Raw genomic sequence first — 22768 nt, 5'->3', positions numbered from 1 at the left:
AGGCACAGGATTGTCAGTTCTTCCGAGGGGCCATCATCATCATCATCATCATCGCATCACTGATGCCCTCGCTCTGACGAACGAATGAATCATTCTAGTGAATCTGTTTTTTAATGATTCGATCACAGTGAGTGATGACTCCAACGTATATGTGAATCGTTTTAGTGAGCCTGAACTGTCCGAACGAACCGATTTGCTAAAATGAATCAGTTCTCAAAGCAAAGTCCTCTGGTTTCATCTATCTACGCATAGAATACAGCTATCTATCTCATTCTCATCTGTTTGAGTGAATATGGATGTTTTATAACTCAGATAAGAATGGTATGGTATGGACCTGTTATAATAACATTTGTTTAATAAATAAATAACACTTTTTCAATAACATTTGATTCATTGATACTGTGAACCATGAGGTACTCCTTTTAAAGTTCACACTTTTTAACTTTTCTGTTGAAGCTATTAAATAGATGATACTTTTCAAATAGGAGGGAAAGTGTCCGTGTTGGTAATAGTTAATCAACATATCTAAACTGTAATATTGGAGTTCCTCAAGGATCAATTTTGGGCCCTATCCTGTTCAGTTTATATAATGACCTGCCTTTAGTCTGTCCATCTGTTCATATTCAAATGTATGCTGATGACAGTTCTTTGTGTGCACACAGCAAATTATTTAACTGAGGCATTGGTCCATGTTTCTGATTGGTAGTAATTCATATTTACATTTGAATATATGTTCTTTTCACAAAGATGTACAGTGGTTCCTCATCCTGATGTATTTGTTAAAGGAGAAAAGCTTAATGTCATTCCTGATTTTAAATATTTAGGTGTAATTTTAGATTCTCAGCTGTCTTTTCAAAAGCATGCTAAAAAGGTAGCCAATATTAATAAATTTAATTTGGCCAACTTTAGGCATATAAGACCATATTTAACAACGGAGGCAGCAAAACTTTTTATGCATTCTATGGTATTTTCTCATATTACATATTGCTTTACTAGTTGGTCTCAAGCAAGCACAACTATTTTAAAATCAATTGAATCTCTTTACAGACACTTAGAACATTTGATAGGAGGACTAATAGTTTTCATCATTGCAACATAGTGCAAACATATAATTTATTAAGTTTCGATTAAACATTTTGTTGATGCTTGCTTGATTTTTAAAATTTTAAATGGTAATGCACCTCCCCATTAAGTCAGTTTATAATGCAAAAGGATATGGCAGAGCAATTACTAGGAGACTGTGTTGTACAGTTTTGGCGCACAACTTTCGGACGATCAGTCTTTTCAGTTAGACTTAGAGCCATTCATTATTGGAATACTCTACCAGCTCAGTTAACTATTCAACATTTAAATTTAAATTAAAGAAATGGCTAAAAGCAAATCAAAATTTAAATAATGTCAATTATTTTTATTTTTATGTTACTGCCATTATCCCTAGCAGTGTTACTGTATGTAATTTGATATTTTGTCTATTTTTTTGTGATACATGTTTCTTAATATGGGTAATTTGGATTTGTATATCTGATAACATATTGCATTTTGTCAATGTTTAAATTTTAGGTTGCCTTTTTAAAATCTGGCAAGGGGCAACAGATGAAAATTAGCCTGTGGGGCTAACTCTGGCTTATTTACAGTGTTTGACTGTTGATTAAAGAAATAATAATAATAATAAATATATGAAATTCAATTTGTTGTTAGTGATTAAAAACACAAATTACATTTTAAGGTGCCTGACTTTCAGGAAGTTTGTAATTTTCATTGAACCTTTTGATATACACTTAAAAGCTGAACACTTGTGTGATAATAATTTAAAACTTTTTGTTTTGATTCTGTTCTGTTTGTCTCGTTACCTGTGCAGTTAATAAATGAGCACTACATTCTTCAAGGAACGAAAAACAGGAACTTGCCCACAATGTCACTGGAAGCAAATATCAGTGTTTGTTTGTGCTCTGCTGGATGACATCACCTAACAGACTCCATGTGTTACTGACTGATACAGAGGCTATATTTAAAGAGGCATGAGAGTTTGGCCTGACAGGTCAGGAGAGCACAGGAAGTAGCTGTTGCTTGTGTAGAAACGCATTTACACAGGAGGATGGAGTGAAATTAAATTATTTCCTAAAACATTGCAATATTTAATGAAAGCTTAGTTTGGAATGAACATGCAGTCTTCCAGGCAAAGACATAAGTTTTTGATCCAAATCAATCTTTTATTTTAACTTAGCAGCCAAGGACCATTGTTCAAGAAAAGGGTTAAAGAATATTTTCAGTCAAGATCAGCTCAATCATATAGTGCAGTCCATGATAAACCCGATTGTTTACAATTTCATGGAAAAGAGCAGATGTTATCAAAAAGGGTGGATATAAAACCGATAATGTCTGAAATTCTCTACTCGAGTATATCCTCACATTGTTTCAGACAGAGAAACTCCAGGACCCTCATGTTTGTGCAGAGCCATGTCTTCTCTCCATGTCTGCTGTTATGTCTAAGTTAGAATATGGGAAATAATCAAACAAAACCTCATATAACTGATGCGTTTAACCAAGATCCTTCCACAAGGAAATGGGAAAATAAATATTGTACAAAAAAAAAAAAAATCAAAATATGGTAAGCTTTTATTAAACATGATTTAGGTTTAAAATGTCTTGCGATAAGCATTTCGCTACAGGTAAAAGCTAGAAATATTCCTTGATCAAAGGTCTTTGTTCACACTGCAGTCCAATCTGATTTGATTTTCAAATTCAAATGTTAGTAATGACTTTCCCAGTTGGAAATTTGGCAGGTGATGAAACTTAGTTTGTTCAGACAACATTTGAAAGGATTTTTAAACAAAAAACAATCAAATCAAGATTGAATTTGGTTGCGCTAACCCATTAAAAACATCACAGAGGAGCTCAATCACTTTTAATACACAAACGTTTATTCAGCCAAACTAAGCAACATTATAATAAGAACAGATGTGACTGAGCAAGAATGAACTTGACAGACAAGCACAAGTCTCAAGTTAAAAGACATGAATCACATTCCTCAGAAACTCTGCTACTACGTTTACTGTCACTGTGCTTGGTGCCACGCCGTAAAAACAGAAACGTCTAATCCAAAGATCTAAAAGCGACACGTTTGACAGATTCTTTTTTTCAACATTTTTCTGTTCTTTAATAAGAAATAAATTTTAGACCACGTAATCTGTGGTACTGGTTTCAATCTACCAGAGAACATAAAAAATGGACCAAGTCCTATAAACCATGAAATAGACAGATATAGGAGGAGAGAGACAGAGAGTGCACATGTAAGGGTAGACATATTCACAGGAAGTAATCCAGCTCATAGCGAACGAACGAGTTCTTCTCATCGTTGAAGACAAGAGGATAATGTGCGATCAGTGCGTCCTGGGAGCCGATATAGATGGAGTTGTAGATCTTCCAGTATACGTCACGCACTTTACGAGCAGGATGGAACAAACCCTATTGAGGGAGAAAAAGCATTGCGCTATTAGGCAAGTCTTCATAACTCAATGGAAAAACGATTACATAAATACCAAACAAATGAGCAGATTCCATGTTACCATACCATACCATACCAACTTTATTTGTTAAGCACTTTACAACAACCAAAGTTGACCAATGTTGGAAGTGAAACGTACCTGTAAGCAATACTGGAGCATGCGGCAGGGTCCAATCGCCACCCGCAGACCTTCGAGGGCCCCCATTACAGCTTGGATGACATGGGGAGACGTTTCGAAGACATTGGGCCAAACATAGTTGAGCAAATGATTGAGAGAATCTTCACAGCCAAAGCCATACACTCCCAGAGACATATGCTGCACCACAGCACTGGCTGTTTGCCTGTGTACGAGATCCCTGCGACCGAGAGCAGAAATACAGGAGGTTAGAGTACTATTGAGAACAATCTGCATGCAACTGTCTTGTGAAAAGAAATAATCTACTTCCTTACCTATCCATCAGAGCATCCTCCAACAGAGGTGTGACAGCATAGATATAATCTTTGCCCATTTCACCAATGTACTCAAACAGGAAAGACAGAGACTTTAAGACACCGTTCTGAACATTAAGCTCAGGAACACGGTACTCATTCATCAATGCAGGAAGCACGGTGAATGGCGAACACGTCTCAGCCACGATAGCGATGGCTACTGTTGTGCACACACGGTTCTGACGCTCCTGCACCTTCAGATTGTTGAGCAGCGTGGCCAGCACATCATGAGGACTAGAAAATTAAGAACAGGACAAATTAAAATCCAACATTTTCATACCTCTAATGACAAATTCTGCATTATCAGAGAAGGATTTTACCCAATGGCCTTGGCGATGTAGCCAAAAGTGTTGACAGTTGCTCTACGGATGGCCTTCTTGTGGGCTTTCAACAACTCCAATAATTCAAAACAGATACGCATCCATTCCCTGGCAGACACGTACTCCGCACCCCTGGAATGGATAAGATGCGTTTAGGAGGCATTATTGACATTTTTCAAAAGTTTAACGGCTTAAATTCTGTGGAGACCTATAGGACTGACCTGTCAGCGATTCTGCCCACTAGATCAATACAGTTCTCCTGCACCTTCTCGTGTCTGTTCTTCAAGATGGGAGTCAAACGTGGAAGCAGGTCTTTGATAGGTGGTGTCATCTTGTGCATACCTGAGAACAGGACATTTAAACATTTATTCAAAGTCAAAAGAACGCAAAACAGTAGAAACAATATTCAAATTTATTAAACATTGATTAAAACAAAATGTGATGCACCAGAAGAAATTTAACCAAATATGAATTAAAGTTTCTATTTAGCCAAAAACCAATACTAATTTGTTTTAGATATTTGGGTAACTGAATAAATTAAACCAATCATAGTAAAAGTTCCTCTGTGACAAGATGCCTCTCGATATTTCAGTTGAACACATTCTAAATACTGCTACAGTCACGGTGAAGTGCATCCACAATGCTGACATGTTTAACTGTTGCTGCTTATCCACGTGCACAAAATAGATGCTAAAAGTCAAAAAGCACCATCAGAAAGTGCACTGATTAATCATTACTCTTTGGGTCAATGATATCAGCCCCTCAAAATGATTTTAGAGATTTTTGCTGCTCTGGATGAAAATTGTGCACCACTAAAAACAAACGTTGTGGTCAAAGTTTAATCATTTGGATTAACGCATAAATGCTAGCAAGCACAACTTATAAAGTGCTTTTGCTGACACTCACCAATGACATTGACGATAGCTTTAAGGGCTCCAAGAATGCTACCCAGCACTTCTGGGTATTCTTCTCCCAGATACTCATACAACACCACACCCAAATGGCCCATGAGCTTTTCCTAAAGGGAAATGTCAGAGCAGGATATATATTATGAAGCACTATAAGTAGTTTCATTTAACCAGTACAAGTATTTTAATATCCGTAAATGAACATAAGGGTTTCCCCTCACCTCTTGGCATGTCTTCATGACCACCGCTGTGCGAGAAATTAGGTCAGCAGCCTGTTGACGGACTTTTGCGGATTTGTTGTTGAGACGCCACAGCACTGTACCGCAGATCTGAGGCAAGTATGGTTTAACTCTCTTACCCAGAGCATTCACCACCGTACCGAAGCCATTCAGCATCACAGAGTCCTGGAGATATGGGCAAAATTATAAGTATTATAACTATATAAATTAGAACGGAGCAGGATTGTTTAAGTGCAGCAAAGTCTGAAACTCACCTCAGTGGTCTGTTCCTGAAAGGCGTACAGGATACCGTCAATAAGCTGCTCCTCCAGTTTGTGATCGATGTCAGCAGCACCAAGGTTGCCCATGATTTTCTCAATGGTCTCCATCACCATCTTTCTGTACTGCTCAGCTTCATCCTTCAAGTCATCCACGATACGGGAGATAATCTCAGCTGCGCCTACCTTGTTGGCCAGCTCCACTGTAGTGTCCACTAACTGTAAAGTGGATAAAAAGACAAATAAAGTTAAATGTCTATTGATCATGGTTAGTTACTCCTAATTAGCTGATGATCTCACAAACCTGTCTGTAGTTGCGCCTATCCAACGCCATTCGGTGCTGCCAGAAATGTTTAAAGAATGGGGGCAAGATCTCCGTTTTAATGTAATTGGCTTCCACACCATCAGTGCCACAGCACTGCTTCACCACCTACAATATATAAGAAAAAAGGTTAGCCTAAAATGTTCAGAAAGATCATGTTTTTAATGCTTCTGAATATTTTTTTTCCTGACGCACCTTGAGGACAATCTTCTTCATCTCCTCGTCAGGAGACTGGAACTCTCGGATGAGGATAAGCATCACTTCTCTGGTGTAATAGTTGGCATATTCAGCATCCATAAGAGGAATTAAGTATCCAATAGCTTTCAAGAAGGCAGCAAGACCCTGAGAAGACAAATAATAGTGTTAAAAACATTTACTAAAGAATCCTTTCAACCCAAAAACTAAGCTTGAAAGCAAACTTACGGTACAAATAAAAATCAAATAAATTGATCAGAATACATGCTCACCTTGCCTCTGTGTTGCCTGATACCTTTCCAAAGTGGTTTCAGCACAGAATCAAAGGACTCGATACCGTACGGCGTAGCAGCTTCAGCCAGGGCAGCGATAGCCAGAGCACTGATGGTTCGCACTTTCTGCTGCTCATCCACGAGACCTGAGGGAAAAACAACAGATTGAGACTGGCCCATATAACAGACAATGTTAAAGAATTTTGGTACACCCACATACAGATGAGTCGGACAGACTTCACCACAAGGCCATACTAACCATGCTCGATAATCTCCACCAAGCTGCGGAGATGGGGCAGGATAGCACAGCCCATGAGAATAGCAATCTGCTGTACGATCTTGATGCCTGTGTGACGAGCCTGCCAGGATTTCTTGCTCTTGCAAACAGCCTTGAGGAAAGGCAGGAGAGATGGAATGCCCAGGGCAGACGCCACGACGGCAAAAGCACGAGCTGTCGTATTTCTCACATACTCGTCCATGTTGTCAATGTCAGGCCTCATGGTGGAGATCATGGTGGCCAGACCGGCAGCCTGTGAAAGAAATGTAGATTTGATTAAACCAAATCATTAAATCAAGATCTGTTAACAATGGGATACTGTTATCAACCAAAGATGATATTTGCTATTTAAGTCAACCATCTTACCTTTGCCAAGTTGGAGATGATCTCTCTACCCTCTACTCTAGCATAGTAATCTTCATCAATCAGCAAAGGCTCAATCACCACAAGAATCTGCAAGAACATACAGGTAAGTTAGTAAAGGAATACATTTCTCCTCTCATATTTTAAAATTGATGCTTACAGGTAACTCAGACTTACCTTGTGGACATATGGTCGAACCAAGTCGTCAAGTTTGTAGAGAATACGATCAATGACTTTCACCAAGAGATGACGCTCTTGGTCCTCCAGTGTAGGAGACATCAGCAGTGGCAAGATCTGGTTAAATAGGGGTCCTGCACCAAACTCTCTGGCCTTATCTGTGATTTGACGAAGAGCAGCCTGAAATGAGAGTGCTGGTTAGAGATCATATTTGCAAAATTACATGTTACAGTCCATCAAGTTTGAGAAAGGATACTAACCTTTCTCATGGGAGGTGTGCCATTCTTGATCTTCAGAAGCAGCTTCATGATCTTGCGCTCCTTCTGTTCTTCTGGACTGAGGGTGGACTCATCAACTTCAACCTGCAAACAGAGATGGGATAATCGGTCCAAAAATTTAAAAAAAAAAATTATATATATATATTTTATTTCTATTATTCTATTTAAATTAATACTAAACTAAATTAAAATAATAATAAAAACATTACGAATTCTTTTTAAAAGTATCCCAATATTGTACAGGAGATATCCCTGGTGCACATGTGACTCACCAGCAGTTTGTCAAAGTACTGGATGTCATCTGGCTTGAGGAAAGGCAGGTTTCCAGAGGGCTGGTCATTGACTTGCTTCATAGATCTGTCCTCCGTTTGCATGTGGAAGCCAGTCATTCCTCCGATGGGGGTGGGAGTGGCGGCTAACTTGCGTGCAGGGGTGCGGATGGGCACATAGCCTGCTGGTGGGGGCAATACCTGGAAGAATTGGCAAATGAAAATCAGGAATGTCAATAAATTCATTTTTAGACAGAAACAAAAAGTGTCCTGTATATGTTAATATAATTACATACTTTGTATCCTTCTGGAAACATGGCATCAAGTTCATCATCAGTCAATGGGCGGTTCCTCTCATCAATCTCTCGCTCCCAGCGCCAAGCCTGCAGCTGTTCTGGGGTCATGCTCATCAGGTGACCTGCAAACATAGAAAACTTTACAGCAACATCCACAAATTGGTGCAGAAAACATAACATTCAACAACAATAAAAATAAACAACAGCATTTGTCCAGTACCTGGAGTGGGCGTGGCCATATTCATGGCAGGTGTTCCCAGAGGGGTTTTTCCAGGGGTTAGCAAAGGAGTTGAAGAGCCCATCTGACTGGCTGGTGTTTCATCCCATCTCGACTTCCTCTTGCTTGCACCCGGGGTGGGCGTCTCACCCACTGACTCATCTCCTCTATCTGTACGTGGAGTCTCAGCCCAGCCACTGCCATGACCAGGTGTCTCTGAAACACAGAATAAAACAACTTAAAATCACTCTGCTTTACGTCTACTATTAGAAAATACAAAAAAAATTACAAAATAAAAGACCTCTCTCTGTCTTTGGTGTCTCATCCCAGCGGTTCTTGCGCACACTGGAAGAGGCGCCTCCATGTCCGGGAGTAGCATGTCCGGGAGTGTCTCGACCAGGTGTGGCAGCTCCGGCTGGCGTGTGACTCGGTGTGGGCTCCCACATACGGGTGCTTGGGGTGGCTCCCGGGGTCTCGCTACCTTTGGCACGGCCAGGTGTCTCATCCCAACGACTGTTGGAAGGCGTGTGTCCCGGTGTATGTCCGGGTGTCTGGGTACAGAGAAGATCATGATTAGCAGTATTCCTGGGTAAGTGGCCTTGTGATAATTTTGTTTAGGCTGCAAAAACTAATTGATAAAACCCATAAATCGATAATGAAAAAATAAAAAATAAATTCCGAATTTAATTTAATCATGTCTGCACAAAAAAACATCCAGTCACATAACTTTACTGTAGTGAATAATGCATTTGTATGCACACAACACATCTGAAATACAGTTAAGGAAATGCTGTGGGAAAAGTGCATGAACCAAGTTACCCAAATATGAGAATGCTTTATATTATGTGCTTTAAACAAACTCGTAAGCATATGTTTTACAGACTGATTGCAATACGTTGCAGCCCTGATATTGTTAGAGATAACAGACTCACGTCAGAAGACCCATCTGCCTGGTCCCAACTGGACATTTTTTTGGGTGTGGAGTTGCTGGGGGTTTGGTCGGCTGTCTGGTCCCAGCGACGTTTGCGTTTGGCCACGGCAGCCTGAGAAGCAGCAGAGCCGTTCACTGCTTTCAGCTCTCCAGATTTTGCTTTCTCTACCATCTGCAGCCTGATCTCTCTCTGGAGAAAGTAACATGAAAGGTTTTAGTCAAAGGAAAATCTCTTAATTTAACTCAAGGTTCTTGTGAATTTTTTCAGTCAGCAACATCTTATAAACCAGCGTTTCACTAGAAGACAAGCACATAGAAAAACATTCACCTCCTCTTTGGACAGATGCTGCTCCTTCATAACATCCATGTACGTCCTGACCTGCATCTTGGGGTCCGGTGTTTTGCCCCCTATGCGAAAGAGCACCAACAAGATGCGAGACCGTCAGTCAAGTGAGTCTCAAAACCAGTGTTTTCACACACAAAGCACTACAGTCAACTGTCCCTGAATAGATGGCCTTAATGTTTAAATTACTGTCCTCTCATAACACAAAACAACCCTAGACAATAAAAGCTAAGCACTCTTTACAGTCATACATTAAGAACAGGCAGGTACAAAGAGGTTTCTGTTGCTTTTAAGAGGAGATAAGGAGAGGATATAGCCATCACTGATGCAGGGTCCTGGGCTGCGCTCTCCAGAATACGTACACTTTCAGTGCCAAGGGTCCCTCTGCAGTCAGACTTCAACCGGCAGAAAAGAAGCCTAGAAAATTTCTCTTTACCATTAGTAACACTTTGGAAAAGGGTTTGAACTCACACACACAATTGCATACCACCTGTTCTGTTCTTGTCACTCATTTATAAACAAAAAAGGGAAAAAAAACCTTGTAGTATTCCAAAACCGACTTCTAAAATAATTTATTTTACTATATGTGTTGCAGCCAGAGACACTGAACACTTTGGGGAATTCTAATAAAATCTTTAAAAAAATATATCAGAAAAAAATTAAGGATTTAAAATGCACACTTGTGTGCATCTGGTTTCATTAAAAAAATAAAACTATGATGAATTGGTTTTTAAAAAAGTTGGAATGAGAAGGGAGGACATGAAGTTGAGAAAATTGTCCTTGATGAGGCTTTAAAAATGACACATAACTTCATAAAAGTAAAAAAATATATATATATTGTGGTTTTGTGAAACCATGGTGGATTCCCCTTAAAGGCCCTCTGGCCTCACACCAAAGCAAAACTACCAACTATGGTCTTGATTTATCTGATAAACACGCTTCTTTTTGTTGACCATAACCTACACAGGACGAGTTGCTGCACCCTTAAGAGAGTGCAGACAGGACTGGCATAGCAGTACTGCTGTAGGAGAGAAATTAAGGACAGTTAGTATGGGCCTGTGGAATCTTGGTACACAGATTCTTCAATAGATATATCTCTATTTTATGATAATAAAATAGAAATATATTTACACAACAGTTTTGTAAAGCTTCCTCTATCTGGGACTACATGCAAGATGTTTTGCCTGATCCAGAACCAATTCCCTCCTATAATCTGATCCTGAATGTTGCCGTTTTGAGATTGTGCAGCCTGTTTAAACATGTTCTGAACTTCCTAAACTCCTTGCTAATTTGTAGCAGTATGAGCACCCACAGGCCATAGGTTTAAATATACTAAAATAGCTGGAAAACATATCATTGGATGTTCAGTTTGGCTTTTTAACACTACAAGCGGTAAACAGTTAATTTTAAAGTTTTTCCACAGGTGGCTCAAGTTTATTTAGAGTTCCACTCTTGTTTGGAAAAAAATAAAAACAACTGACTTTGACACATCAGGGGTTTCTAGCAAACATGCCATTGGGCAAATATATCTAGAATATATTATTAAGGAACAAGAGAAAGTGGAAAAGAAAACTGTAACTGCACAACCACAGTATGCTACAGCCTCTTGTAATAATAAACTTTTACTTATACTTCAAAGTGTCTTTGTTGGAGGTGCCTGACTATTATATTGCCTGTTTCACACAAAAAAATACATTAACCCTTCGAACAACACACCTACCTGCAACCTATGCCTTGATGGGACAGATGACACCACCCAACCAACTGTCTCCCAAAACCTTTGCTGCCCAACTCATTTAAAACTATTTACCATCATAATTAGTTCTCAATGCATTCCATTAAATGATCTGTGTCTCACTGAGACAGTCTTACAGGTCAGTTGAGTCCAGGGAGCAAGCTGTTGGGTGGTGTTCGAAGGGTTAAGCAGCAAAAAGGCCAGTCTGGACCGGAACTTCATGGGCAGAGTAAATACTGATCGGCATGGACAGATAAATTAAACAGAGGAGAATGATGGTGTGAAATTTACCATCAGCAAACGGGTCGTGGCGCTCTGGGGAGATGATCATCTTTTGTCTGCGTTTCTTGTACTCGTCCTCACGGTCCGAAATCTTCTGTGGTCTGTGTTCAGCAAAGGGATCATACTGCAGGGTGGGCAAAAAAGAGAATATTGTATAATCACAGTTTTCTTCTATATCCTACAACAAATGCATTTGGGAAATACATAAAGTGACGCTTTATTGAAGACTTCACAAAATTAAACAAAAATAATATTGGAACTTGAAAATCTGTTCATTACCTGCTCATCTGACTGAGGAATGGAATTGAGTATTGCAACCGGTGCATGATATCCTTGTTTCTTCTGTCCAAGCAGACTAGTGGAAGAATCTTCATCATCATCCTGAAATAAAAATAGTAGGGATCAGAAACACCACCATGCAGTACTTACACATTCTGACATGGATTCTTCTAAAACTATTAAAAGCATTTTGTCATCGCTTACTTCTTCCTGCTCGTTGGCAGCAATTGAAGTCACATATCCGGCAAAACGGCTGTCACTGCCTCCGTAGATCTCCTGGTCAAAATATCCAGTGGAATCAAGCCCGACACCCTGGTCAGCTCCCTCTGCCAGGGCGGCTTTCATCCCCTGGATTTCCAGGATCTGAGCATCAATGTCTAAGAAAAGAAAAAAAAAACAGAAATAAAACTAGATCAGAACCCCACAATACCTATAAACTGCTTACAACTATTATATAACCATCAAAAGAGCCATAATTTATATGACCTATATAAATAGAGAGAGAAAGAGAGCTGTACGTGCATACACGCTTAGCAATCTTCTAATATAGACAAGAGTGCGTAAACATGTATACTATGTTGTTTATTTGACATAATATAAAGATCCATGCGTTTTACATGAGCGCAGAAAATTACTGGACAATGAATACAACTCATATCTACAAAGTACTAGAAATAACCACACTCAATTAAAACCTCTATGTAGAGATTAGATAATGGGACAAGTTTTGTTCTGTGTTTGACTGTTTGCAACGCCATTTTGGTTTCAGTACATCGGTGTTTAACCAGTGTGTTTTAACATTTACACAGTAAAGGCAAAGAGCATAATACGTAATACGCATTTCTGCAAAGGAATGTTAGAAATAACTCTGCTATAAACCACAATACAAATCTCCAGAAGCAGGATTTGTTGATATTTCTCATGTGCGCCACGGCCAGGTTTTATTCAACGATCAGACGCCATATTCTATTCACCGCCTCACACAGGTCTAATTCGGCTTAATTCTCGCTAATTCCACTGCGTAAGACTAGAAATAGCACCCCAAATACAATATATGTGTATGAACAACAGATTGCGATATATTCATTGTAATAATTAAACAAATTTACCGTCATGTGTTTTGGCGATCTGCGCCATTTTCGAGCTGTTGTGTGCGCCTCAGTACCGGAAGGCCTTTGACTGCACATCCGACTCTACTGCGCTCACAAGAACGCGCATGCGCAGAGCACTAGACGTCATCACAGCTGGCAAATGTCAACAACACCCCTCGCATCTTTCATATTTTGTTATTATTTGTATGTTAATTTTCTGCAATAAAAAACCCCCCCTCGCATCTGCTTAAGAAATGTAGCCATAGTGCAGCTTTTGGGAGATTTCTTTGTGCGTACTTTTTTTTTCAGACTCCAAGATAAATATTTAAAATATTTATGTGGCAAAAAGACCACATTTTATTCCGAGAAATGTCATCAGGACATGCAACTTTTGATCTCTAAAAAAAAAAGTTCTAAAGAGCTTTTAGAAACCTATTCTAAACAAAAGGATTATATAAAATGTATATATTGTTTCAAACTGATATGTTACACAGCCATCAAATGAGGCAGAGATCTAACTACAGTTTTAAAAAAGCATTATGGAGAATAAAGAATAGCGTCCATTTCCATAGAAAATCGTGTGGAGTAACTGGAATGCAATACATTTGAAAAACTGAATAAAATAACAAATGTTAAAATCTAGCATTTACTGATATAAACCAAATAATGGCATTAGTCTGGATCTGGAAGAAATGCATAATATACATATAATTTGTGTAGCTTAATGATTTTTTTTCTATTATTTTAAGTATTCTAGTTATTCTAAATTAATAAAGGTGAGGTCAGAGATCAACCGCCAGGCAATGACCATTTTCTTATCAAAATCTGATAGCTTAAAGGGAAATTTAGAGATAACCTACTTTGGAAAATACATCATTGGAAAAAGTGTTCCAAATTGGATCAGGGCTAACTTATATTACATCAACAAGCAGTCTAAGCCAATGTAGTTCAGTAGTATTTTTATAACAGCTATAATACGGGACAGACATGAGGGGTGAATACAGGTTGATTGGGACACTTTTTCCAAGTCATCTCAATGGCAAAAAAGTGTCCCAATCAAATCACTCTGAATTCACCCCTATGCATTTTAATCTAAAGGTGTTTTCCTCAAATGTATTCGTTTTAACGTATTCGTCTTAAAATTATTAGTGATTTTACATTGTGTCCTCAAACAAATTTAGCTGTAACCTTTACTATGCACTGTAGGTCGCGCAGTCTGGGCAACCCAATCCTGCATCCCGTGACAATTCTGCGCACGCAAACCCTCTGCACAATTAAAACTCTGACGTCAGTAGTCTCACTATGTGACGGACGGAAGACTCAGCCAATCCGAAGTCAAGAAAAACAGCCTCAGCCAATGAGATCCCAGGGAGGGTCTCTGAGAAGGCTGGTCTTCGAGACGGAAAAAAAAGAGTTCTCGACGGGAGGAGGCGAAAAAGAGGTGAAGTGAAGATGGCGAGAGGCTCCCGGTGTTTGAGGAGAGCGGTGGCGGAATGTATCAGAAACTTACCTTCCACAACCAGTCGAGAAACACCGGGCAGGAATGGAGTGAGGTAATTAACGACGGATTAATGTTTCGAACGGCCTGTGTGCGGTTATGTGAAGATCGAAGTGATTATTGAAATAACTCGCGAGCTGCTGACGATAGTTGGACGGTTAGTTTCGCTCTTACAAGTGGATACAATATAAGGCCAACTTGACATTTGTGTTAATAAAACCTTTATTTACTGTCCAACAATGTATTAATGTATTTGACGTACTCAAATAAATGTGTAAAAAACCACACTAACTTTAGGAGGAAGGGTGGGAGGGAGGGAGTCACATATCTGGTTGCCAGATAAGAGACAGTGGCAAGGTTAAGATATTATGTAATTGACCAGGTGTATCTAACAAGAGCTTTTCTCATTTTGGAATAATTAATTATCAACTGCATGCAGCGGGTGTTTATTCGAGTGTATTTATTTTATTAATATAGCTTCAAGCTCATGTGCAGCCAAATGCCTTTAAGGGGAAACAACAAAAAGTGTGATTTTTGGAAAATCTGGTCATCAGCTGCATACAGTTAGTGTTAGTTAAGATTTAATTATTATACAATATAGCAGCATATCAGATGCAATCGCTTTTTTTTATTGGGGAAATAAACTTTTGGCACCCATTTACTGGGGAAATAACAAACCAAATATATAGTGCAACAATGATTTCATTAGTAATTCTTTCCAGACACCTTTGCAGGTATGAATTTACAGAATTCTGCAGAATAAGCCAAGCTGTGACGTTTATCACTTGTGGCCAGGGACGTAGTGTACCCATACCAAGTGTTGGTCAGCCAAGTGCTATAACTGCTTGGCATAAGGCCATCTGAAGTTTCCGTTCTGTCACTATCTGCTGTCACTGTTACGCATTGCTTGACAGCTCTTGGCAGCACTTGCACTGACATGAATGAATTTGGGTGCCGGTCTCTCCATTGAGGAGATATTGTGCCATTTTGAGAGCAAAGCCCCATCCCCTTGCATTTCAGATGTGTACGTGATTGATCTGGCATACATCGGACACATTTTAATGGAATGGGCTGTTACTACTGCCATTGACTTGGTTATAGTGGTCAGTGATCTTGCTCTCCTTGTGATTTATGTCTTAACAAATAGAGGGCAGGTTAACATGTCATGATTTGCATAGGCTATCCTATATTTCCTTTAACCATGCTCCCAGTCCCATGGCATGAATGCACAACTCCATAAGGTTTTGTAGTTAATGATGAACAGTTTGAATCAAGAAGTTGTCATGAGGTTGAAGGAGAGAACCCAAAACGCAGACGATATGCAGCAACAGGGATTTATTGAGGCACAAAACAGTAAACCAATAACCCACGAGGGGGCAAAACAGAACTGAAGGGCAGTACACCTAGACTAAGTTAGTTGACAATGTACCGACACAGGACAGCAAACACAAGGGGATTAAAATAGGGAGAAACTAATGAGGGGAACAGGTGACACAGACCAGGTAATAATGACAAGACGAGGATAACAAGGGGGCGGGGTATCTAACGAGACAACACAAGCACATGGCCCAAACAACAGGCCATGCGCTTGTACACAAAACATGGTTCTGCCATGATCCTGCCACAAGACTAGGAAAATCAAGAACATGATGGCAGAATCATGACAGAAGTACACTTTTTTTTTTCTAGTACACAACCGCTTTATGCAGCTTGTATTTTGGATGCTTGTGTGGTCTAATTTGTAAGGCTGGTAGCATCGCAGTTGGCATTTTAAGCCCCTCATTAACATTTCAGAAGCTTGGCATTCAAAGTCTTTGTAAATTAAATTAGCCAGCGCATAACAATTAAAACAATACCGGGATGGGATCTCCTAAATGCTACATTTTTACACACAATTGCATATAAAATTAGCACAAATGAGTCATGATAAAGCATTGTACGTAAACTCTGTGCAACCACATCTAAGCTACATGTTTGGCAATTTTTTTTGGCAATTTTAGTAACAAAAGTAACAATAAAGAGTCTCCATAATTATAATATAATTTATTAACAATTATTCAGTTGTTCAGTTGTCAGTTGGTATATACTTGTGCGCCCCACAAGGACAACTACATTTTAGAGTAGTTATTGGAATTTCGCATATTATTGGGATTAGATTAAAGCTAATGAGCAACTGTTTTCACTAGGCTATTCAAGGCTCTGTCTTGATTGAGAGTCCAAATCTTGGTCATTGCAAACAGCTATCTATGTTGTTCATACGTTCTCTCCACTCTTATCTGACTCAGGAGTCGTCTGCTATCTTGACACATCCAACAAGCAAGATGGTGCCTAAATTATCACACTAACAAAGTACACAAAGTCTTGTACAATGCCTCTACCTGTCTATGTACAGGTACTGAGTATGCTTTTGCTGAATGACACACTTTCACCCTGTTTTGTCAACAGATATCTGTCTTCATGTGGAATTCTGATGACCAGAGTGCCGCCCCTCTTCAGGGCTGTGTCAGGTCGTGCTGTGGTTGCTCCTGCCAGGAGCTTCTTCAACTTCTCAGAGTCCTTCAACAAGAGGAAGGAGTACTCTGAAAGACGTATTATTGGGTATGTTCCCAACCAAGTTTGATATGGTGCATGATCTGTTGCTATTTAAAAAAAAAATTGAGGTCCATGATTACGTTAGCCCCAGTGTCCCTGCAAAAATATTGTTTATGTAACAGGGCATGGGAATATTTATTGGGTCAGCTTTCTAGGTATCTGGGGTTATTGGAGTATGGATCTGTTCTGGTTATCTCACGTCATCACAAGTTACTTAGGAACCGCTTATGACAACTGATGCCTGACATTTTAGAGCAGAGGATCAGCTGTAGGGCTGCACAATATAGAAATTATCGAAATATCGCAAATGTATAAATCGCAATATGCATATCGCAACAGCTTGCAATAACTGGGGTCATGAACAAAAGGCAAAGAGAAAATCACTCACTGCTCTTGGCTGAATAACTTTTGTAGCTTTAATAAGAATCAGTGTATATATATTTAATTCATACATTGAAAACTAAGCAGTGTTTTATTTTTACATTTGATTATTCATTTTCTGTTGTTAAATAAACCTAATGTAGGCCTACCTGAAACCCTAAACACCGTGGTTTACACTGATGTTCAAATAACACTTCTTATGTTACAGTAAAACACTGCTGTTCACTTTCAGAAGTTGTAGGGATGTTTTCTTGTCACAAAAAGAATGTGAAACACATGTAGGTTATATAATTTTAAATATATTTTAAAGATAATTAGTTTATTTTACACACTTTAAGCATTATCTTATCGCATGTTGAATATCACATTATTTAATGAGTTAGCATATGGCATTTTTCTTCAATATCGTGCAGCCCTAGCTGTCCTGCAGAATAGAGCCCCAGCACTAATGCAGCACATGAACACATACTTAATTTGAAGAAGAACTTGTCTGTAGCCTATGACACAGGACACACTACATCTGCCATGTTGGCATCCTTCTTTGACCCATGTGCTCTTTGACCTATGACATACTAACAATAACCTAAACAATTCACTTTGGTGTTACTTACACTTGAAAAGAGACACCTAGCTCACAAGGAACAAAACTGAGCACCTGTGTAGTCAGTGTGTTTGAAAAAGAATCATATTGGTCGGATTGTGGCTTACAAGCAAATGGTGTGGGAGTTGAGTAATTTCTCTGAACATTTTATTTTATCTTTCATCTTTAACTTGAAAGTCTTAAAATGCTCCGAAATGAGACCTTCAAACCTAAGATGTCCCCACTTTTACCTTTGATGGACCCTGTGTACAAAAAAGTGACTGTAAACAAACAGTGTTTGACCTTTCTTCTGTCTTGATTCCATTCTGCAGTGACGTTCAGCAGTGACTCAATCCCACACTGATATCTGTGCCTTCATATCTGATTGGCTGTCTGAATCGACCATCAGAAACATGTTTCAGTGACAGCACTAAATCCAACAACCTTTTGTTTGGGTCACACCTGTATGGTGATGAGTTATATTTAAATCATCCAATCTCCTTTGCAGTGAGGTTATGAGCTGCCATGCCGATATTGTTAGATTTATAGGAAAGGTCATTGCAGACTATAACTGTAGATTCTGTGGTGTGACGTAATGGCTAAAGGAGCTCAGGGCTGGTAATCAGACAGTTTATGAACTATCACCATTGTGACCTTGAGCACTTAACCCTGGATTACTCCACTGTATTCGGTGTACTGCAAGTCACTTTGAGTTAAAGTGTCTGCCAAATTACTACTTGCCTGCGTAGAAAGACCGTTCCCCCCTAAGAGATCTACTACCGAAATAAAAGCAAAACAATTGGTGTGATTTACACAGAGCATTATTGTATTATCTTGGCTAACTGTCTTTTCTATGGCATGCAGGTACTCAATGCAGGAAATGTATGAAGTTGTGGCCAAGGTAGAAGACTACCTGCTGTTCGTGCCCTGGTGCAAGCGTTCAGACGTTGTATTCCGCCGCACGGGATTTTGCAAGGCCAAGCTGACTGTGGGCTTCCCTCCTGTGGTAGAAAACTACACCTCTCTCATTACTACAGTCCGCCCTCATTTGGTTAAGGTATGTACATCTTCATTTTTCTTTAATATAGATCTATTGTATGAATTGATGGCAGTGATTTAGTGGCATATACAGTGTTATCAGACTTTATTAATAAAGTGTGTGAGCTACAAGTCATTTCTAACTTCTTCTGCTCTTAAGGCATCTTGCTCTGATGGAAAACTTTTCAATAGCCTTGAGACGGTGTGGCGCTTCAGTCCTGGTCTTCCTGGCTACCCCCGTACATGCACCCTTGACTTTGCTGTGAGTATTACTAACACAAACTGGTTTATCGTCCTCAGGTTAAGCTGCACTTTTTTGTTGAATGTTTTTGAAACTGAAGTTCTTTTTAACACTAAATATACTTAAGTCTGAAGTATATTTAGGGGATTTTGCAAAGACTCCTGTTTTACCATTGCTCATACTTAAAGGAATATTTAAGAAAGGAAAGTTTTGTCATCATTTATTCACCCTCATGTCATCCCAAGCCCTTAAAGGGTAACTCTTGCCAAAATTGAGCCTAGGCTCTTTTTGTTTATCTACCAGAGTCAAACTTTCGTGTAAAAGCATAATTAGAATGGAAACGCCACTTTTAAGATTGACCGTATTTTCGTTTTAGGTAAAAATGCCTTTTGAATGGGAGTGCATGTGGCACTTCTATGATAGCATCAAAATCGCTGTTTTTAAAACACTAAGAAGGCTCGACACAACATGAAACTGTGCTTGAAGTATCACCAGGGCCTCTACACATGAACTTGAGCATTGAATTTATTGTTTGTGTACACAAAGTATACTAAAAAGAAAGGTTTTGTACGACTCACTTTATCAGTTAGTGTTTCCGGTGGCTGGAATTTTGTCAGTCAAAAGTAGTCGATCTCCGTTAACCTTGATGAGGTTATTTTCAGTATTTTTAATTTCTATTGAAAGTTTGTTAAACCAAAACACTTCAGACACTGTTGCTTTATGTGATGAACATATTTACTTTCTGCCTCACATATAAACTTGAACACATCACATACATGAAGCTTATCGAATATGATAAACAGAAGCTGGTTCTTGCGCGTCAAGCAAGTACATTTCAGTTTGCTCAAGAAGTCCCATTCTCCTTCTCTTATATTTCAGAAAAATCTTAAAATAAAGAGTTTTGGACCTTGAACCAGCTCTGAGATTAGTTATAACATTTATGAATTACAACATTTGATAACATTTGATTCAAAGCAGAAATTGAAAAAGATTGTACTTGGCTCCTATTAAGAGGAAATTAAACATCTACTCATCCCATAAAGCACTGCGAAAAATGTAAATGAATCCGTTTGTGTTTTCATAATGGTATCCTACAAAAACTAACTGCTTTGATTTCATAACGGTGGCTTTGCTGCAACGCTGAAACACGATTCACCAATCAGTTTCATTGCTTCTGGTGTTTGACTGTTAAACATTTTTGTAATTATTTTGTTTATAAGTCATCACACTGACTTTTACACAAGCTTGTAACATCATTTAACAAACTTAGAGCTTATGTTAGGTCTCTCTTAGAAGGTTTATGGGTTTTACTTAAGGAACCCGACTTGTGAGCTTTATAAATGTCGAAGTGGGACTGTCTGTGATTCGCTGCTTCTTTCTGTTCCTAGATTTCCTTTGAGTTCCGCTCACTCCTGCATTCTCAGTTGGCCACCGTTTTCTTCGACGAGGTCGTGAAGCAGATGGTGTCAGCCTTCGAGCGGCGGGCGTCCAAGCAGTTTGGCCCAGAGACACAGATCCCACGTGAACTCATGTTCCATGAGATCCACCACACGTAGTTCATTCCTCAGCTTCAGACGGATGGGGAGGGGGTGTCTTTCAGGGAACTGGGGGTTTTATTGAACGCATACATTTAAAGTATTATAAAGACAGTCGAGAGAGCGGGAAAGCTGTGTGCCTGAATATCGTCAGTGCCTGGTCCAAACAAAACAGTTGATTTAAAACATTTTATGCTAAAAAACATGGCTGGATCTTTTTATGGGGGGCTTGATTGTCCCCACTGAGCCCTGCCCCACTACCTCCATTTTAACTTTTTTAAAACCCGCTGTCAATATGGCGCCAGGAGCCGTATTTTTTATATGAGGACCTTGACATGGTTTTAAAAACAGCTGCCAAAAAACATAATGGCTTCATGAATGGCACAGTAGACAAAGGTCATGGGTTTCTTCGAAAAGACATTATTTTGAGGTATTTGAAAGTGCATTATGGAAAGATTGTCCCTCACGTTACACAGTTTATGTGACAGGTGAGTGATGTATTTATTTAAAAGCTTGTAGGTGATCCTTTTAAGATTTCAAGAAAGGGACGAGGAGACTCGACTTGAGTGCATACGTCACGTGCAGAAGACTGACAGTTACTGCAGGCAAATGCACATAAAGCGCTATCAGGGTATCAAGGCTGCACACCGGACTCAGGTCTGTTGTATTCTTGCATACCAGCACAAATAAAGGCTTGGAAAAACAAACGCTAAGAGGCTGACAAAAAAACACACTGCCTTGCGTTATACAAACTTGTGCAGTTTATTTCTGGCGGTGGCGCTCCAGTTCACTCCTCTGATGGAAGTGAAGTCTCCTGATTTTAAGTGTCCATACTAAAGACTGCTTTTCTCTCCTTGAGGTGTGCAATATATTTGTATGTGGTTTTTAAGACTGCTCACCCATCTATGATATCCACTGCTTTTAAAAGGGCCCAAACTCTGGGAACAGAGAGCGTACCGAATCTTTCCCAGAGCTCTCGTCAGATTGTAGTGAGGTATCCGTCGCCACCGACCTTTAAAGATTCCAATCCACACCCTGCTCACATCATCATAATTACTGCTTTTTTACAGAGAAAGTTACATATTATTTATCCTTATCTTAAATACATGTATGCGTGTAATCCGTGTATCCTATATTTATTTTGGTTATGGGTTAACCACGTGTACATATCTGATGTAAGACCACAGACTAAACTTTAGTGCGCAACTGAGCTACAAAAAAAAACAAAAGAATAATCTTTTTATTTTCCTTCATTTCTTTATTTTTGGGATATCTTTTTTTGAGGTGTTTTAATGAGTGTGTTGTGGGTGAATATATATCCTGCCTGCATGGTTTATAAACTATTTTTATATGTAAAACCTAGCCTTGTCTGGTGTGGTTTGTGTTTTGTTTATCAACATCTGGTTCTGACTAGTTTCTAAACTTAAAATAGGTTGATCATGTGAGGGGGTAATATTAGAAGGCTTCCAAGTAACCCATTTTATGACCCCTAGTGGCCAGTATCAGTGACGGCGCTAAGATCTAGTTACAACACACTGGCTGTGTTGGAATGGAATATTAGTGTCATAAAAATGTGCAGAACGCACAGTATGCTGCCTACTATTTTTAGTTTTAGATAGTGTGTGAAATGGAATTAATTATGCAATGGTATAAATATCAAACTGAAGCATGTAACATTTGTCACAAGTCCTTTTAACTCAGAAAGAAATGGTTATTTTGCATTGTATAGAATACTAAATTTCTATTATTATTATTATTGCACAGAAAATGTGCAAGAAATACTGCTGTTTAATAGAATTAGTATAATAGTATTGTGTTATTCACAGCCTTTGGATCATTGATGCAGTCATTTATCATC

At 39.0% G+C, this 22768-nt stretch overlaps 2 protein-coding genes across 4 annotated transcripts; one reads left to right on the top strand and one right to left on the bottom strand.

Moving 5' to 3' along the window:
• Window positions 1-2899: 2899 nt before the first annotated feature.
• On the bottom strand, window positions 2900-13174 carry sf3b1 (splicing factor 3b, subunit 1). Of its 3 annotated transcripts, XM_056242148.1 has the most exons (25): window positions 13064-13173; window positions 12159-12331; window positions 11955-12056; window positions 11685-11799; window positions 9644-9723; window positions 9317-9505; window positions 8686-8935; window positions 8388-8600; window positions 8168-8289; window positions 7875-8072; window positions 7585-7686; window positions 7325-7504; window positions 7151-7237; window positions 6767-7037; window positions 6508-6653; window positions 6236-6382; window positions 6023-6148; window positions 5716-5937; window positions 5444-5626; window positions 5221-5332; window positions 4536-4656; window positions 4315-4446; window positions 3956-4228; window positions 3645-3861; window positions 2900-3465 (listed from the first exon to the last, which is right to left on the bottom strand). In XM_056242148.1, exons 1-25 carry the CDS (start codon window positions 13089-13091, stop codon window positions 3307-3309), a joined length of 3948 nt encoding a protein of 1315 aa, XP_056098123.1. In that variant the 5' UTR covers window positions 13092-13173; the 3' UTR covers window positions 2900-3306. The 3 variants fall into 3 exon arrangements, with proteins under 3 accessions (XP_056098123.1, XP_056098124.1, XP_056098126.1); XM_056242149.1 differs by lacking the exons at window positions 11685-11799; window positions 11955-12056; window positions 12159-12331; window positions 13064-13173 and adding an exon at window positions 10021-10355; XM_056242151.1 differs by lacking the exons at window positions 2900-3465; window positions 3645-3861; window positions 3956-4228; ... (16 more) ...; window positions 9317-9505; window positions 9644-9723 and adding an exon at window positions 10385-10679 and having other exon boundaries at window positions 13064-13174.
• A 1275-nt stretch (window positions 13175-14449) lies between these two features.
• coq10b (coenzyme Q10B) lies at window positions 14450-22156 on the top strand. Its single transcript, XM_056242145.1, has 5 exons — window positions 14450-14598; window positions 16989-17141; window positions 18961-19153; window positions 19295-19396; window positions 20764-22156. The coding sequence occupies exons 1-5, from the start codon at window positions 14498-14500 to the stop codon at window positions 20929-20931; spliced, it is 717 nt and encodes a 238-aa protein (XP_056098120.1). The 5' UTR covers window positions 14450-14497; the 3' UTR covers window positions 20932-22156.
• The last annotated feature ends 612 nt before the right edge of the window (window positions 22157-22768 follow it).

This window comes from Rhinichthys klamathensis, unplaced genomic scaffold (genome assembly GCF_029890125.1).
Source record: "Rhinichthys klamathensis goyatoka isolate OS25496 unplaced genomic scaffold, OSU_Roscu_1.1 h1tg000700l_1, whole genome shotgun sequence".
Taxonomy (NCBI): Eukaryota; Metazoa; Chordata; class Actinopteri; order Cypriniformes; family Leuciscidae; genus Rhinichthys; species Rhinichthys klamathensis.
The sequence above is the reverse complement of the archived record's forward strand: the minus strand, read 5'-3'. Positions and strand labels throughout refer to the sequence as shown.

Excerpts from the sequence above, each read along its gene's own strand:
- sf3b1 (XM_056242148.1), bottom strand. The coding sequence starts at position 13,091 with ATGGCGCAGATCGCCAAAACACATGACG. Across the intron at positions 11,800-11,954 it reads TTCCTCAGTCAGATGAGCAG|TATGATCCCTTTGCTGAACA; the intron begins GTAATGAACAGA and ends CCCACCCTGCAG. Across the intron at positions 7,505-7,584 it reads GCACACCTCCCATGAGAAAG|GCTGCTCTTCGTCAAATCAC; the intron begins GTTAGTATCCTT and ends CTCTCATTTCAG.
- coq10b (XM_056242145.1), top strand. The coding sequence starts at position 14,498 with ATGGCGAGAGGCTCCCGGTGTTTGAGGAGAGCGGTGGCGGAATGTATC. Across the intron at positions 14,599-16,988 it reads CCGGGCAGGAATGGAGTGAG|ATATCTGTCTTCATGTGGAA; the intron begins GTAATTAACGAC and ends TTTTGTCAACAG. Across the intron at positions 19,397-20,763 it reads CATGCACCCTTGACTTTGCT|ATTTCCTTTGAGTTCCGCTC; the intron begins GTGAGTATTACT and ends TTCTGTTCCTAG.